The sequence below is a fragment of the Neopelma chrysocephalum genome, unplaced genomic scaffold, assembly GCF_003984885.1.
Source record: "Neopelma chrysocephalum unplaced genomic scaffold, ASM398488v2 Primary Assembly neopelma1_42b, whole genome shotgun sequence".
Taxonomy (NCBI): domain Eukaryota; kingdom Metazoa; phylum Chordata; class Aves; order Passeriformes; family Pipridae; genus Neopelma; species Neopelma chrysocephalum.
Window position 1 is genome coordinate 8,338,199 of NW_020897701.1, and position 18,932 is coordinate 8,357,130.

The following is an 18,932-nucleotide window of genomic DNA, read 5'->3' on the forward strand; positions in this document are numbered from 1 at the left end:
CCTATTATTAAGAAGTTATTGCCATAGAACCTTTCCAATTGGATCAATCAACATCTTCATGCAAGATGTTGAAAAACCGTATAGTGAGAAGCTGATGGTTCAAGTCTCTCTTGATACCTTTCATCTCCTAGTGCGCCACACTAGAGTTTGTGTATCATCCTTCCCTAAATGTGTAAGCCAGAATAAATAAAAGACAATATTCACTGATAATGTTGTGCAGCAATTTTGCTCTTGTTGGTATATTTTGCATAACTATGCCTCTTCTCTTTCAATGATGGCCTCAAGTTCTGCCAGGGGAGGTTTAGATTGGAAATTATGGAAATTTCTTCACAGAAAGGATGGCAAAGCATTGGAAGAGCAACCAGGCTGTCCAGGGCAGTGGTGGAGTCACCATTCTTGGAACTGTTCAAAAAATATGTGGATGTGGCATTTGAGGACACAGTTTAAAAGTGAACATGGTGGTGTTGCTGGGCTGATGGTTGGACTTGATGATCTTAAAGGTCTTTTCCAACCTTAACAGTTCTATGATTCTGTGACAGCCTTCAAGGGATTCAGGTAATCTATCTAGACTGGTTGAGCACCTCCACTGCACCATGTATTTTCTTAATCAGCAAACAATTCACTGTGAAATAATTTTTTGTTCTATTAAAAATATCATCTGTTTTAACAAAATACTAAACACAAGTATTTGATTTTCATTTCCCTTATGGGAAGCAAAGTTTGATTTTGGTGAGTGATGGTTTGGGGGCGAGTTTGTTTTTTTCGTTCTTAAAATTTATTTCTATCAGTTATGAGGTTGCTTTGAGACCAGTAAACGTGTCTTCCCACTTGCAGCTAACCCGAACATTCTTCTTGGTTTTCCCTTTGGATTGCAACTGGATATTTAGTGGAATATCAAACTACTGAGTCTGGACTCCAGAATATTCTGGACACCTCTCTGTGCAGTCCCAAGGCACACTGTAGCTCTGTATCTAAACCTGTGCACTACCTTTTTATTCTTGAACAGAGAATGTATTGTGTGACCACTTCCTCTCCTGTATATAATTGCTGCCTCTTCCTCACTGAATTGTTAGCTGGCACTGATGATTACAGACCTTATGATGCAAATATCTTAGGACACATTTGCAACCATGGAGTGGCAACAACTCGGTTTTGTGTCGGAAGTCTTGCAGGCTCCTGCCCTCCTGGAAGTGCAGTGGCAAAGAAATGTAGAGCATCCCTGCCTGCTTCAAACCCTCATCAGACAGACACTGATATTATAGGGGAACATCAACCCTGGCAATAGTTTGTGGCGGTTCACTGTTTCAGGGATAATGTGTATAGCACCAGGAAATGCAGACAGGAGTGTGAGTGCCTGTGTGCTGCAGCCTCAGGGTCTGCAGTAAGGCAGATTCACTCCTCCTGGCCTGACCACCAGTGCTGGCAGGTACCACTCAAGCAGCCTGACTTCTGCACTGCCTCACCCGTTCCATACTCTGATCCAAAGTCTATTGGCATAACTGGGATGTTATCCAGGGAGCTATGTTGAATCTGGAGCCTCCCCTTAGACATGCTGTTTTCCTGTGGTGCAAAGTATCGACCTTCCATGTAAGTCTGACTGCAGAACAACCAGCTGAGAGTGGAACTGCTAACAAAGTACTGATATTTATTACCACTACTGGATATTATCTTCTCCATATTATTTCTCAATAATTATTTCTCATAATATATTTCTCAATTAATTTCTGCTGCACCTTCTTTTTCAGTCTTGTCAATTTGTCACTTTTATGCCCTATTAAGTCTTCTATTTCTGCATATTGAACAAGGAAAGTAAAACCTTGCAGAAGGAAAAATAAATAAAATTAAAATTAAAACAGTGAGATGTCTTGAAAATCTTATTCTTTTGTCGGTATAAAACTGTACAGTATTTGAACTTGTTCACTTTAGCTTTTCAAAACAAGATTTTCATCTAACAAAAACATTTCACCTACCAAAAATATGTGTTGTTTAAATGTTTCTTTTTCTTTTCTCTACCTGAAATTTAATATCAGAACTTCGGAAGCTCTAACTTAGCAACACTTTAAAAAGATTGTAAAATAGTTTTGTTCAAAATTGAACACTTGGGAGGCAAACATCATTCCAGCACATTATTGTTGAACAGTTTTCCACAGATACCAAGTTCTACTCATCTCCAAAAAGCTGCACTAAATAAAGAGCCTTTTTCTCTGCTGTGAAGAAAAGCTGTTCAAAAACTGTTTATGAGTCTTTTCCATTTTCTTCAGGAGTGCAACAATTTAATTTAGCTACTAATTATTTAAATGCCTAATCAGTTAATTTTTTAGAATCCTTATTTGTATTACCATTTGCAACCCCAGGCTATAGATAATATAAAACTTTTTAATACATATTCACCTCTCCTAGAATGTAATACATCACTTTCTTGCCTCTTGTGTGTGTGTGAGGCATTAAATTGTCTCCTGCAGGTGAGCAGAAAGGCAGACGGCAGTTTCCTGGAGGCATTTCGATTTTCCCATCCTTGTACCTATTTCCATGGGACTCTGTCCACTCTGGGAATGCCATTCCCTGTTCATCTCCATGTGCGAATCTCTGAAAAAAAAAATTCCACTACCATTCCTGGGATGCATGTTTGGAAATAGGACATCTGTAAACACATTGTCATCTCAAGGCTTATTTTTCTGCCTGTAAATGCTGGTAGTGGTTCTGCTTCTCTGGGGAAGGAGGAGTGAGAAAAGTGTGTAATCCCTGACTGAAGTTCATAAAGGTTCATTTTCCTGCTTTGGAGGAACCGAGCTGATGTCAGCATTGTCGGCAAAAATTAATTTTATAGTTGTATCTTCTTATTTTTATAATTTAATGTTCTAATCATGGGTACAAATTAATTAAAGTTTTATTTCTTTTCAAACCCCTGGAGAACTCTCTTGGAAATACTTTGTAGTAGTAGGGGAAATAAGCTATAAAACAGAAAGAGTGATAAAAACCTATTGCATGGACAGTTTTTGCTGATTAAGTAAATCTGACAAGAGACTGTCTAGTGGTCAGTGATATGTTCATGCTAGATTCATTGGTCCTTTTATCTTTACGTGTTTAACTAATACAAATATATTTTCTGTTTCTTAGGAGAGCACTCATCTCAGGGGAAGAATAAAACTCGGCAACTCTTCACATCTCAGCAGTAAATACGTAAGTTTGTAGCCTTGGTCTTACATCCGCTAACATTAGTGTTTGTTAGTGTCTCTAATACTTTTTAGTCTCAGTATGTGCCATGTAACTAAACAGAAAGGTTAAAAATGAAAAACAAAATGAGCAATGACTTCAGTTGGTAGCAGCCTCAAGGAAAAACAGCTTAAACAAAGCTCAACTTCAGGATACCACCATGACCAGAGACCCAGGCCAGTGGAGGGGGGAAGCTGCCACCTCACAGAGATAGACCTTTATAGGCATAGCGTGTGACTTGAACTATTCAGCATTTCCTGGGTGTACTTCCCTGGGTGAATTTTCTTTCTGTTTGTGTGAGAAGTAAGAGATTTTTAAAGGCAGTTACCTGTAAAAAAAAAAAAAAAAAGGAATTTGGTACCCAGAAGTTTTTTGCTCCTTTTTTTTTCATGAAAAATCTTTATCTTTTTCACTTCATGCAAATGCCAGCACTTTTATTGAGGTGGTTTATTATGACTTGAAATCCTTGGTGGTTAACATGCATGGCAGATGTTGGATGGTATTTTTATGTGTGAGAGGGCAAAGACCATCAGAGCACCCCTGAAATCCACTGTTTGTGATGTGGGTGCTGCATTTTCCTTCATGCATGAAGCTTTCTCAGGCAGCACAGTATCCACTTCCCATGGAGTTGCTTCCATCACTTCTGGTGAAATGGGGTCTTTTGCTGAGGGTGGGAGAAGGAAGCAGATGTGGGAAGGGCCCTTCAGCCTGAGTATTCCAGGGAGGTTGAGGAGAAGGATGCCCTGAGGACCTGAGTGTCACAGCATATGTGGGATGGACCAGACAGAGGCAGCTATGTTGGGCTCAGACAAAGCCCGGTCTGCCACCTTCACTGTAGAATGAAGCCCCTCCAGAATGGATCCCATCACCCTCCACTGAGAAATATCTGGTTGACCAGAAATGTGAAAAACATCTTTGATGTTTTTGACCTATTCTCATTACCCCCAGGTTGAAGAAAAACTGAGCTTTCCCAATGCTAGCAGTAAGGACAAAATAACCTCCTTTTTTCTTCATTTAGAGCAAGACAATGAAATTTTGCCTACATTACTGAAAACCCAGAGGTGGTTCTGTTTGTGTGGGGGCAGGACAATGGCCTGGACAGTGGATTTAATCCTGATTGCCTACCCAAATCAGATTTATTCCATGCCTTCCATTTTAGCTTACTCTTATGTTTCTGAATATATTACCTGGAATAATAATGTATAGATACTGTTGTCATTTCAGATATGAAGCAGCCTGTTTTATCACAATGTGCAGGAATGTACCACCAAAATTGCAGTTCCTTGGGAAATGTGGACCAGCTGAAGCTTTTTACCAGACAGGACACTTGTGTTAATGACCAGCTCTTGACTTCTCAAGTGTCTCCTGTCCCTTCTGGAATATGTAATTTTTTGAAGGCTTAATAACTGGTATATCATATGTATTTATTATTTTCACATATAGTAAAAGCAGGGAAACAAGGTTGACGAGAATGTAAAAATCAGGTGGATTACATAGTACTTACTAAAAATGTTTTCTGCACATGCAGGGAGGAATATGTCAGCATACTTTGTTGAACTTATAGTACCTAAGGTTCTTTCAATTGTATGTAGCAAAATACAAACAGGGCCTGACCCTTGAAACAGTACTGGGCAAATAGCCACTATGAAAATTAATTCAGTGATTTCCATGAGACTCCTCACTGTAGCACATGCTTTGCTTGTCATAAATGTTTACAGGGTGGGATGCCTGGGTGGAATGCTGAAGTGTGTGCTTTTTTCTGTTAAGGGGGGAATATACCTTGCACTGAGGCTCTTTGAAGTTCTGTAAATTACTGAATATGATCCTTGTAATGTAACAGGCAACACGGTTTATTTTCACCTGTTCCTTGGCTAATTGCATTACGTGTGCTACAAATATGACTTCTATATAGCCTGGGGCACACAATGGGAATCAGCAAGACAAGCAATTTTACAGATGAACCTTCTTCCCTGTGTTCTGAGCAATGTGTGGGATTCCTGTAGGTTACTGAATAACTCTGGAAGTTTAAGGAGTGTTTCAAGTGCTCATTAAAGACACTCTTAACTTGAACAGAGCTGCCAATTCCAAAATATCAAGTAGTGCTTATACCTGCATGTATCCTACTTTTCTAGAACTATAAATGTTTGAAAATTACATTACTGTGAGCATCTGCTCAGTCTGAATCCCTCGATTCTTGTTAGTGTCCCAAGAACTTCCGTTGCTTTATTGGGGAATGGAAAGAAGACAGCTGGTGGCCTAAGGGCAGGACCAAGATTCAGGATGATGATCTACGTTTTGATACCTATTGATACAATGCTTTTGAGAAACTTCTCTCTCCAATTCCCTTCGCTGAAATTTTAAAACTTACCTACCAGTATGGTAAGAGATTGAGCAGAATTATTAATTCATGTTTATATACAAATCTCAAAAGGGTTCATTTCCCTGTGCTTGACCATTGCTCTTACACTTTGGTGGGTCTAATAATTCTCTTTCTTAGCGGCACCATGAGAAATATTTGATGAACCTCTGTAAAAGATGGGGAACAAACAAGTGTCCTCCATGCTGCAGCTGAACTTATGTGGTTCATTCAGGTATTCCTGGATCACTTGGGTTCCTCAGAAGCAGAGAAGTCTTGGATACCTACTTTGGAAAGGTCAGGCCATCTAAAATACGCTAGTTGGCATCTGCAGCTATTCAGATTCCTGATTGATGAAGTTTTCTTCAATAAGAGCAATCATTGTGGATTGATTTTCATGTTGATTAAAAAAAATATTTTGTAGCATGTTGCATCATAGTGAAAGGACAGTAGAGAAAAGCAGAAAAAGATTGTGAAATATACATTTGTGTGAGTGTGCAAAATTTGTTCAGAAACTACCGTAGTGTGTCAAGAAAAAAGAAATTAACTGCCTATTAAAATTTATTATCTTTATTAAGTGGCTATTCTTTTTGTCTTTGCAGAAATGCAATCCATTACCCATACCTAGTGCAACTGTTGTCCATTACTCTGCACTCCTAAAGCACAGAGTGAGCTGAACTCTTTACAATGAGCCTAGAGAGCAGACATTAGATAATCTGGGCACAGTGATGGCAGGGGCATCATGAAACCTTGCAGAAGGCATGCTGGGAGTGGCAAGTGGAAACTCATCCTCATTACGGTCAGTGATGGGGAGAGAGCAAGGCTCTCCGCAAATCTTGGTACTGGAAAAGTGAAAACCACCAAAACTGTGGAAGGTGTTCAGGCTTTTCATGATAAGGGACATGGCAGAGCACCAAGTTGTCATCAGAAGGCTGGGAAATGTCTCTCAAAGGAACTGGCTTGTGTGAGTGTGTATAAAGTAAAAGAGGTGAGTTTGGTGGAGGGCAGAAATGAAGCAGACATGAGATCCTCTTAACCCTGAAATGACAAAATTTGTCATAAATGAACTTCCATTCCTGTTAAGAATCAGGAGGAAGGGGAAGCAGCAGCACCATCAGAATACTTCCCTTTCCAAAACCCCCAAAGGTTTTTGTGGTTTTGGAATGACTCCAACCCATTGAAGAGGAGTGAACCATTTAACTTCACATCTGTGTACAGCAGAGAGAGGCATAAAGCACATCAGTCTCGCTGGCTCGGAATAGGGAGGTTATCCCAGAGCATCTCTGGGACTCCTTAGCTGCCAGCAGCCCTCTGCTGACCCCAGGATCTGGCTTTCCTGCTGTTCCCTGTGGTGACAACACTGCCATTCACAGCCTTCCCTTCAATTTTTTGGGCAATGATCAGTACAGAGTGCTGGCTATTGAATTGCTGCTGGATTTCTGCAGCACCAGAGCACTCCTAGGAACTTGCTCAGAAGAGCATCCCTGGCTTCAGTGCTACACCCTGGTTGCGCTGGGCACCTCCAGCACACTGCCTACAGCAAAGCACACTCCTCAGGAAGCTTTAAACTTATATCTCAGGACCTCTCTGACACCATTAATTATGGCTCCTCAATTTATTCAAATTAGGACTCTGTATCTAATAAAATAAAAGAACTTAAAGATTACTTTATTGATTTCCAATTGAGGCAGCTTTTCCGTTTGTGGACAAGGACAATCTATAAAACACAGGCTTTAATTAACCCTGGTGAATACAGCTGATGTGAAATGTCAATACCCTCAAAATATTCAACACAAACAGTTGAAGGATCTTCTCAGCTCCCTCATATCCACCCTGCACATTCCCCTGGGTGAAGAGCCACAGCAGAGGCACTTCCCTATTGGGCTACACTGCGACAGGGACAGAAACCTCTGCTACCACAAGCATCTATTCCTGCCAGTGTTGGCTATGTCTGCTGACGTGCCTGTCTGTTTACCTTCATCTAGAGGACTGGACTAGACCTTTAAAGGTCCCTTCCAACCTCAGTCACTCTATGATCTTGTTCTCCCATGGCTTTGCAGGTAGGCAGGACAAAGACTCACAAGTAACCTTTCATTCTGTGGCTGTCACATTGTGGCTGCTGCATTGTGCTGGGCCTGTTCCCTGCAACAATCTCCTGTAACTTAAGGCTTTGCTGCATAGAGTTTAGTCAGTTACTTGATGTCAAAGCTACTGAGGTGCCTAAGCAGGGCAGCCCCATCACAAGCTCTGATGCACTTCCGCACTCTCACAGGTGCCAGAATTCGGGTTTTTTGTCAGCAGCACATGATCCAGACTTTTTATCCTCTTCTTTTTGTCCCCATAGGAAGACCTTCCAGAGGAGAAAAAAACTCCCCAAATGCACTTTCTGCACAACTCGTGCAAACTTGGGGGGCTGTGTCATACCCATCCCACTCCCTTGGTTTCTGTCTTTGCTCTACCACTGCTGTTGGTCCCTGTGCTGTGGGACAGACTGCAAATGGCCCTATCCTTCAAAACCTGCCCCAGGGATTTGAACCTGCAGCATCTTTTAGGGAAAAGAAAGAATCAGCAATTAGGACCTCTGGCTGGCCAAAGGTTAAACACAAACTTGCCTGTGGGAAAGTGTGTCTGACTGCCTCACATGGCAGGGCTTCTGTAGCAGAGATGCCAGCTTTTGGGGCCTGTCCTGGTTTTAGCTAGGGTAGAGTTAGTTTCTTCTCAGTAGCTGTTACAGTGCTGTGTTTTGAATTCAGAATGAGAATGCTGTTGAGAACACACTTGGTTTTTGCTAAGTCGTGCTTATCCTAACTCAAGGACAGTTTTCTTCCCCTTGTCTCATGCTCTGCCAATGGGAGGGAGCATAGCTGGGACAGGCCACCTGAACTGACCAAAGGGATATTCCACACCATAGAACATCATGCCTGGTAGATAAACCTGGAGCAGTTACCCAGAAGGGGGACTGAGCTGTATTCGGAAAGGGGAGTCTGGCGTCGGTCAGCAGACGATGAGCAATGGTATTGTGCATTACTTGTTTGTTTCTTTTTAATATCATTATTATTATTTACCATTATTATTATTATATTTTCAATTATTAAACTGTTCTTATCTCAACATACAAGTTTTACTTCAGTTCTCCTCCCCATTCCACCATGGGTGTGGGGGAGAGAGGGGAGGGGGAAGAGGGGAGGGATTAAGCAAGCGGCTGCATGGTGCTTAATTTCCATCTGACAGGGCCACATCACAGCACACAAGGGAACAGCACTAAACAGCACAACTACAGAACTCACCCCCACAACACCCCCCCCCCAAAAAAAACTACTAAATAAAACTAGTAGGGAAAAAAGAGCTATGTGGGCAAAGAGCATTTTGCTAGTTTTCATCTCTGCTTTCCACTGTGCATTTATTTTCTCTAGATTTGTGGTTTTCTAATAGAAAGGCAACTCTGTTGTTGTGTTCTTTTTTATTATTAACAACTTTCACCTTTCTCATTACATCAGTAGGACGCTTCCTCGGTCAGGGCTGCTGTTTCTCTAATGAACATGGCTCATTTGTCTGTCTCCCTCCCCCTCCACTCTGCTTTTTGTCTGCTTGCTCTTTGGGTAGTAATTTGGTGTGTTGAGCTCTCACCACCTCCGCTGCCCCTAGGGCTGGAGTTCTGACGATGCTAAACAGTTAAAATGCAATGCAATTACAGGCAGTGCAGAATAGCAGAGAATAAGCCAGCAAAAATTCAGCCGTGCATAACGCTGCAGAGACGGTGTGCCTGTCAGTCTCCAACTCCAGGAGATAATTTGGGCTTTTTAAGAAGCAATAATTGAGCCTTTTGCATATGCCACAGTTATGAACTAGTCAAAAGCCTGTTTGCCCTGCAGCCGGGAGCACCAGATGGATTGAATAGTCCCTGCAGTTCTTCAGGGGTGCCAGCTTTACACTTCAAGAATTTCTAGCTCCTGTACTTGTAAGTTATTCCTTTGACAGCTTTTATGCATAAGAGTGCCTTGTCTGAATTTAGCTGGCAAAGTGAGGGAGGAAGGGTGAAGAAGAGTTTGTCAAATGAAGCCCAGGTAGCTGGGGGGAGTTCAGAGCCAGAGTTGAATTCAGTTGCTCACATCATCCCAAGAAAAACCCACATGAGAGAGAATACCATTTCTTACCCTCAGCCCTCAGATTACGGCAAGTGCAGGATGCAGCCACAGGTGCCCCATGCCAGCCAGTTTGATCACACTCAGACTCTTTCAATCCTATTTTCATTAATTCCACATGCATAGTTCCAAAGAAGACTCAGTGCTGTGAAGCTCAGCAAAGAGCTGCTACTAGAAACAAAGTAAATGGAGGGAGACTTTTCCCCTGGGATTTAGCAGCTGACCTCAGCAGAGGACACACCCAACGCAAAGGGCAGAGAGGAGGTGATTGCAGGCACCTGCAGCTGCTCTGCTGACCATCAGGGATGATTGGCCTTGCAAGTCAAATCCCAAGGGTGAGCTACAGAAATCTCTAAAAGATTACCAAAAGAAGCCCCCAAAAGATGATATTCTTGACTAATGATAATTTGTACTAGTCTCACTGAGGATTGCATTTCACTTCTTGTGTCAAAATGTGCCTTTGCTTGACTCAAGCAAAGGTTCTGGCTTCAGATATTTTTCCCAAAATCTTCACAGGGAAGTGCAGGTAGATAGTCTATTAGAGAAATACATATTAAGGCTGTTCAGAGTAAGTAAATACATTTTTGAACACCCCTGATGGTAGGCAGTAGTGGGTGGCTTGTTCTGCAGAACAAAAACCCAGGCATGTTTCTTATTGCTGGGGCTGCTTTGCTTTGGCTGATTTGGAAGTGTAGGTTCCGCTTAGCCCTGCAGTTAGAGAAAAGACCACCTTTCAACACCTTTTAGTCGGCACTCGCTGGCCATGTCCTGTGTATCTCCCTGTGACTGATGGGGACATTTGTTGCCACCCAGCACTCTGGGTCTGCATCAGCACTCTGGATCTAGGAACCACTGCTGGCTCCTCATTCCCTCTGGAGACAATCTGCTTTTGCAGTAGGAAAGGTAAATGGTGATGATGGTGATGATAGTGATGGTAATGGCCATGGTGGTGGTGCACTCCCTGGCGGTTGCTTTATGTCTTTGCCTCACTGCTTTTGCTCACTGCTCTCTTCTGTTCTGTAGGATAAATGCGGGACACAGCAGTTTACAGTGCTACATTCTTGCTATTGCCGTGAAGCTTACAGGCTTTTCAGAAGAGGAAGAGCTTCACATAAGCTGGTAGTGCTGCTGTCATCAGCTGACAGCGGAACATTATAATCATTGTAACCATATATAAACATAGCAAGGAGCAGCTTGGACCATAAACAAGCTCTCTAGATACCTACCAGTTATTCTCAAAGAAAATAGTTTTCTTTGGATGTGTGCACAACCTGCTGCTCTTTCAACCTACAGAGCACAGAAATTTCAACATTTGCAGCAAAACATCCACCTGAGTGCATCCTGAGAAATAGAAGGCCTCTCACCCCAAGCAGTGACTGTTTCTTTTTCCGCATACAACACACACTGGCCACAAGAACTACCAAGCTTATGCCTTTAGCACCTTTCCCCCAAAGTCAATGACTACAGTGTGGTGAAAAGAATGAGCATTTCTGACTGGTCAAACCAAGAGTGTTATTTCCACTTACTGAAAGATGTCTCTGTCCACCAGCAAAGTCCAACATAGATGAGCAGACACACTTGACTATATTTATCAATACTTTATTTATAATTAAATTCAGGAAAAATGGAACTATATACAAGAATAACTATATACATGAAGGGAAAGGTCTTTACATGGCCTATCCCCCAAGATCCATCTGAGTCTGTCATGAGAAATAGAAGTGCTCATATATAAATGGGATGATACCGTTCATGAGTGAGTTCTGTCCTGCAGATTGGACACGTGCTGGCAGTCTCAAGGGCAACAGGGAGGCACTGACTGCAGAAGACATGGCCACACTGGGTTGACAAAAGCAGTCGTTCACTTTGCAGAATCTGAAGGAAAGAAAACCACAACATGTATTGGGAGGAAAGAAATCCAACTTGCTGCTCTGTTGGCAGCAGAGAAAGGAGACTTGGAATATCTGGAATCAGTCCATTACTGCTAGAATGATGAGGTACCCAGAGAGCTGCCAGTGCCATCTTGGCAGGGGTTTCTCTCTCTATGTACAGCACCAAGAAGTGACTTGTGGAGCTTCACAGCAAGGCCTGTGCTTCAAGCCAGCTGCCCGTAGCAGCCCATGTAAGACAACTGAGTTGCACAGCTCCCCCTCTGCCCCCTCCCCTCTCTGACAAAGCAGAAAGGATGACAACATGTAAATCCTTACCTCTGAGTAAAAATCCCTGCAAATCGGACACCTAATAGTACCTGCTGGCCATGCCCTAGAGAGAACAGAACCACGAAGAACATGCAGCCATTAATATCACTGCGCATCAAGGGTTACCGATATATAAAATGTCACATAATCATCTGACTGCACTGACTGGCTATTGTACATTTGATTTGAAGAACCCTGCAAATCTTTAACTCTCTGTTTGCTGCACATAATGAAGAGTTTGGATCTCCCTGATCTAAAGGAAATAGCATTTTGGTTTTCATTAGGAGAAAGGTGCAGTCAGTCACCCTGCTCTAGGATTTGAAGTAACAGCAACCTCTAGCACCAGGCAGTCAGTGTATGGCAGCATTAATCTCCAACAGGTCATCAATAACAGCTTTGAAACTAAAGCATAGAGCTGTCCTTTGGGAACTATTAATTGCAGAAGGAAACAGGGCCTGATGCTACAGAGTAACACTGCAGACAGCCTTGACAAGCCCAGCCCCAGGAAGGACCCTTTGGTCAATGTTAAATGTGCTCTTTCAGCCTGAGCTAAACAGAGCGGGAAAGTGCCCTCAGTAACAGAGAAGCTTGAGATTCAAGGAACAAAATATTCCTTTTTTTATATTAACCAAGTGGTGGGATTTGTTCACTGACATGCTTTAGCAACCAACACTTAAAGATCTACAAATCAAATGGCAAAATGCATTATGGTTTAGAATAGTAGAAGCCCTTTAGGTGGTGTATTTAAGACCTGACACCCAAAAGTACCATACTCAAGTTCTCTCCTACATTGCCTTTTATCAATCCAAAAGGTTCAAATATTAAAACCTACATGGAATTTGCCCAGCTGCTGCTTCCAGTCCCATGATACCAAGCCAATGAAAGTATTTCCATATCTGACATCACTACTGGAGCTTGGCAGGAAAAGCAAATGCAATACTTTTTGAGCTATGGCCTGTCATTAATCCCCCTTTCTTGCCATACCCCCATAGTCATCTTTAAGGTTCTATGCAAAGTTGTGCATCTGCCTTGGGCTGCCTTTTTCTCCTGAAGTGCAAATGGTATCATTTGATCATCATGCAACACAGGAGAAAGAGGGAAGTAAGTAGAGTAAGTGAAGACTTCAAAGATAAGCCAGGCCATAGCAGTATAACTTCATCCTGCCCCTATTAAAAAAAAGAAAAGAAAAAGGCAAAAAATTCAGTCACATACACATCATTATCTATTGCTTCATCTTCATCATTGCTACCCCGTACAGAGCTGTCTGACTGTCGCTGGCTTCTTAGTGTAACGTTTCTCCTTTGTTGTTCATATTCTGTAATTTAATTTTGATAAGTTAGATCTATTATTCTCTCTCTCCCTGAAACTACACTTGAAATGTATTATTATAAATAGTCTGTAATGGTTCCTATTCAGCTGGGTTAAAAGCAATCTTAAACAAACTAGTTTCCTAAATATTAAGGCTGAACCCTTCCAGATATTGTGACTCTTCTGCTACAGACTGACACAAAACATTTGCTCTGTTCACTCTACAGACAGCTAAAAATATGACCTGAGAGACTCTCAGTGTCTTAAGTTCCATAGAGTTGTACTACCCGTAAATAAATCTGCCCTGTTAAGGGAAGCTCCTTCCCCAACTTTTACTAACAGGGTCTGCTGCGATCCTGTGGTGAGGAAGGGCAATAACTGCTGTCTGCAGTCAAGTTTCAAAGGAGCACAGCAACTTAGCACATACACAACAAAAAGGCCTGGAAAAACAGAGTGCTTTATTCAGAAAGTTTCATAAGGGACAGAAGAGATGCTTAATTCTAAACCTGTTCATTCTAGAGCTGCTGTGCTTCCTCATTGCTGTATGATGCTAAACTGTTGCACTCTTCTTGTCTGTGTTAAACCAGACCTCACCACTCAAAGGAAGTTTCTATCCAATGAGCCTTGTTAAGGACAATTCTTGGAAATTATAAAAAGATTTGAAGCAGTGTTTCCTTAGAAATTGTAATAATTTCCCTCCTGAGTTAAGGTAACTTGAAAATGGAGTTATATTGCCTAGTTTCAAGGGAAATCAATTTTTAATGGCCTGGTCTGTAAAATATAGGGAGTCAAGAACTGCTGTTTGATTTCTAAGTCTCAGAAACTGCAGGTAACAATGGTCTCTGCTACTCCAGTGTCCATGCAACAATAATCAAGTATTAACCAATTACAATTACAGAAAGTGTCACCAAATTAAAATTTCTTCCTGCATAAGTATTCAGCTACAACTTTTATTGCAAGGATTTTCCACTGTGTCTGATAGTGGCTTTCAGATAAAGATTGGATGCTTTCTCTAAGACACTGGCCAGAGGCTTTAGCATTGTCCTTTGTCTTTTGCTAACACAGTTGCAATCCCTGCTGCTAGAGTTTCTTGGAAAAGACAAACAAAAAATAATGATTAAATTTAGAACAATTCCATTATCAACTGTAAAACATCAACTCACCTTCAAGAAGCTTCCTCAATACATATGTGAAGGGAGAGAAAAGAAAATACAATTAGACGTTGGTGCGAACTCCTGATGTTGCATGCAAACAGCAGTTCAGTAATGCAGTTACAGTGAGGAATGGATGGTTATTGCCCTCTTGTTTTGGGTAAGAAAGTTCAAAACAGGAGTCAATTAGCTGCTGTGCTGAAAACAAATAAATAAGTGGGTCCTGTTGGTTCTCCTTCCACTGCTGCAATAGGGTAGAAACAAAGGCAATATAGGAAGAACCCGAACACCCCCCTCCGTGCTCCCCTGCTTCAGTTCCCTAGCTGGATTTAGGCTGGAGGTGTTTGTTTCCCTCTTTCTCATCCAAATAGGCAAATTCAGCTGTGATAGCCATAAACACTTTATGTAAGATGAACAGCTGCTGAAGAAAGGAAACCACAACAGGGACTGGGAGGAAAGAATTCCTGTTGGCTGCTCCGTTGGCACCAGGCAAACGAGATTTGCAATCTGGAGTATCTCCAATCTGTCAGTCACCGATAGAACTATAAGGAAAACACAGATCTGCCACTGCCATCGTGGAAAGGGTTTCTCCCTCTATGTACACCACCAAGAAGCGACTTGGAGGGTCATGCAAGTTGGACCATCACAGTAAGGTCTGTGCTTCCAGCCAGCTCCCCACAGCATCCCACGTAAGACAAGAGTTGCACAGCTGTCCCTCTGCCCCATTCCCCCTCCGAAAAAGCAGAAAGGATGACAACATGTGGATCCTTACCTGTGAGTCCTCATCCACCCAAAACAGATAACTTGCAGGGCCTGCTGGCCCTATGCTAAAGAGAACAGAATCAGAAAGAACAGGCAGACATTAATTTCACCATGCATCCAGGGTTACTGATACATGAAATCTCAGAAAATTAAACATCCGCTGTTCTGATTTAGCAACATCTCAGCCCAGCAACACAGTCATTCGAAGAATTTTTGTGTACTGTAGTGTAACTCAAGTCATTCTGTAAGAAACATTTGATAAGGATGTCATAAATGGAGGAGAAAAACTTTTCTGCTGTATTTTGCTGGTTGGTTTTTTTTAGTTAGTTCTCTTCCAGACAGGCCACTATATTTCAAGTCAGATTTTTTCACACAGGATCAAGTAGACCCCAAAAGCTTGGTAAAAACAGGTTTCTACTGTAGAGCAGAAATTGGACTTTAGGGAGAGACTTTCTCACATACTCATCATAATCTCCTTGTTCCTCTTCATTGTCACTCATCAGTAGCACTGCTGAATTATCTGCTGCTCTGAAAAAACGTGGGTATTGCTGGCTCTGCTGCCACTGCTGCAATGGGGTAGAAATGGAGGCAGCTTAGGAACCACCTGAACACCCTCCTCTCTGCTCCCGTTTAAGTTCCCTGATTGGTTTTGTGCTGGAGATCTTTCTTTGTCTCTTTCTCCCCTCCTTCTCCCCCAAATGGGCAAATTCAGCTGTGATAGCCATAAACACTTTGTGTTAAATGAACAGGTGCTGAAGAAACGAAACCACAACAGGGACTGGGAGGAAAGAATTCCACTTTGCTGTTCTGTTGGCACGAGGCAGACAGGACTTGGATTATCTGCAATCTGTCAGTCACTGCTAGAACTGTAGGGAACACAGATTTTCCAGTGCCCCAGTGGAAAGGGTTTTTCTCTCTACACACACCTTCAAGAAGTGACTTGGGGAGATATGGTAGTATGAGCTCCGAAGCAAGGTCTGTGCTTCCAGCCAGCTCCCCATAGCATCCCACAAAAGACAACTGAGTTGCACAGCTCCCCCTCTGCCCCGTTCCCCCTCCCACAAAGCAGAAAGGATGACAACATGCGGATCCTTACCTGTGAGTCTTCATCCACCCAAAACAGAGAACTAAATAGACTTGCTGGCCATGTGCTAGAGAGAACAGAACCAGAAAGAACATGCAGACAATAATTTCACCATCCATCAAGGGTTACAGATACATAAAAGGTCAGAAATTATAACGACCCCAATTGTAATTTAGTAACATCCCAGCCCAGCAACACTAATTCCCAGAGCTTTTATGTACTGCAAGCATTTCAGCATATAGCAAGCCATTCTATAAGAAACAATGATGTCATGAACAGGGAAGAAACGTTTCTGCAGGATTTTCTTTAATTACATCTCTTCCAGACATGCTATTATATTCCAGGTCTGAAGGTTTTGCATAGAATCAAACAGAACCCAAAAGCTTGGCAAAAACATGTTTGTACTGTATATCGGAAATTAGACTTTAGGCAGTCACTTTATCTGTCACATACCCATTATTGTCTCTTAGTTCCTCTTCGTCATCACTCATCAGTAGCACTGCTGAATTATCTGCTGCTCTGAGAAAACGTGGGTATTGCCAGCTCTGCTCCTGCAATAGCGTAGAAATGGAGGCATCTTAGGAACTACCAGAACACCCTCTGCTCTGTTCCCCTGTTTCAGTTCTCTAATTGGATTTTTGCAACAACAGTGAAAGCACACGAGGATACAGAAAACAGCCCACAAGGGCTGGAATATGCATCAAATGGTGCTGTGGGCCATTCCAACCAGAGCACACGGCATTAAGGAAAGGACATTTCCCCGATCTCTTACCAGTTGCCTTACCAAGAAAAAGCCTATCCTGATGGCTTGCAAATGAGGAGAGTAGTTCACAGTTATATCAGACTGTTGCTCACACTGTAAGCATTTCTGTACTATTGCAAGCACCCAGAGAGATTCAAAATCTTCTATATCCCAGAACATGAAGTTACATGAAGTTTTAATAGGCTTCTGTTCCCATGCATTTGCTACAAACTCTTGAAATCCCTTCTAGAAGTACCCTGGAAAACATGTTTCAAGAATCAGATTTGCATTGAGCAGTGAAATACTTACTGTGCTCATGGTGTTTTGTGATCTAAAACCACTGGAAAAGCAAGCGGACAAACACCGAAAAAGGAATGTCAGGGAAGCTACAGCAATCAATCCCTTGGCTTCCTTTAGGTAGCACACTGCTACAAAGCTCTGATTTCTCAGGGTCGGAGAATGATATTCTTCCAAACCTACCAGAAAAGCAGAGAGGAGATTATCTATCTAGAATGCCTGTTCTCTGAAACACTCCCCTGCTCCAAGATTCCCATTCCCAAGTCACCAGGTTCTGCCCAAAGCTAGAGGGGAAGTCCATGAGTTTGGTACTTGATCCCACCTGCAGCTGGACCTGAAGCCCAGAACAGTCCCTCAGCCTCAGAAATCTCTTCAAAAATCATCTGTGCTCACCTGTACATTCAGTCCAGAGTTTTTCTCACAAATGTCAGCAAATCGCCTTCTGATCCCACCTGGGATGGAGAAGATGGATGCTCTGCGTCTGATGCCCAGCAGAGAATCCATCAACTGACTTAACAGACCCCTGGTAACCGGAGCCCTCGAAGCAGGACTCTCCAGGTCAACCGTTTGGTAACGTTCCATGCCCAGGTAGCAGGAGTCCACTTTGCACCCTCATGGAGTTCCAGAATGCCTTGCCTTGGAAGGCACCTTGAAGATCACCTAGTTCCAACCCCCTACCATGGGCAGGGATGCCACCGGCTGGATCAGGGTGCTCAGGGCCCGTCCAGCCTGGCCTGGAATGGGACTTTCCAAGGATGGGACATCCACAGCTTCTCTGGGCAGCCTGTTCCAGTGTATCACCACCCTCACAGTTCTTCCTAACATGCAATCCAAATCTCCCCTCTTCCAGTTGAAACCCGTTCCCCTTTCTCCTATGACTCTCTGCCTCCTTTAGACACTGGAAGGCTGCAGTGAGGCCTCCCCAGAGCCTACTCCTCTCCAGGCTGGACAGCCCCAGCTCTCCCAGCCTGGCTGCAGAGGAGAGCTGCTCCAGCCCTCTGAGCATCTCCGTGGCCTCCTCCAGCCCCACTCTAACAGGCACATCCTGTCTGTACTGGGCCCGAGCTATATGCAACACTCCAGATGGGGCCTTCCGAGGGCAGAGCAGAGGGAGACATTCACCTCTCTCCCCCTTCAGCCTGAGTAACACAGTAGCCTTTCCATGGCTAAAGAAACCCCACCAAATGCCCCACAAAAAAAAAGAAATTTAAACCCTTCCTTAGCCTTCCTCCTCCACGTTCATTATTCTGTTGCTGAAAACACTTATGAGACTGTTTTAACGTTAACCCTAGTAAATAGCAATTAAAATTAAATCAAAAGATTTTTTTTTCAAACTGCTGAAAATCTGACAATTTAGATCCTTATTTAAAGTCTTTGAAGTCTTGACGTTTTCAGGTGTTCAACTATTCCTCTGCCAGTATTTCACAACAGTGTTGGGAGGAGGTTTGCTCTGCTCCTGAAGACAGTACCTTCCTCCCAAGACCCTGCTCTGCTATGAAAGGTGACACAGCAAAAAAGTCAAATTAAAATTCCGTTTGCCTTCTAGCCAGTCTGCCACTGGACCTGCATTCAGAGGGATCAGCTGAGGCAGCAACCCTCTCTCAGCCCTGCCGGATACAGGGATGTTCCTCAGCCCCTGGTCCCATGGGTGTTCTCAGGTGTGGGGAGGATGGTGGAAA

General features: G+C 42.8%; 2 protein-coding genes across 3 annotated transcripts in view; one reads left to right on the forward strand and one right to left on the reverse strand.

Annotated features, from left to right (window-relative positions):
- EMCN (endomucin) overlaps positions 1–6,142 on the forward strand; it is a 53,982-nt gene extending 47,840 nt beyond the window's left edge. For both annotated transcript variants that reach the window (XM_027677142.1, XM_027677143.1), the window contains 2 exons: positions 3,118–3,180; positions 4,438–6,142. In XM_027677142.1, coding sequence (XP_027532943.1) covers positions 3,118–3,176 — 59 coding nt within the window. In that variant the 3' untranslated portion in view covers positions 3,177–3,180; positions 4,438–6,142. The remainder of the gene's footprint in view (positions 1–3,117; positions 3,181–4,437) is intronic.
- Positions 6,143–11,311: 5,169 nt separating this feature from the next.
- Positions 11,312–16,761, reverse strand: LOC113964641 (E3 ubiquitin-protein ligase RNF4-like). Its single transcript, XM_027677144.1, has 8 exons — positions 16,668–16,761; positions 16,227–16,281; positions 15,593–15,696; positions 15,141–15,195; positions 14,381–14,390; positions 13,122–13,224; positions 11,919–11,973; positions 11,312–11,586 (listed from the first exon to the last, which is right to left on the reverse strand). Exons 1-8 carry the CDS (start codon positions 16,703–16,705, stop codon positions 11,437–11,439), a joined length of 570 nt encoding a protein of 189 aa, XP_027532945.1. The 5' UTR covers positions 16,706–16,761; the 3' UTR covers positions 11,312–11,436.
- Positions 16,762–18,932: the final 2,171 nt, after the last annotated feature.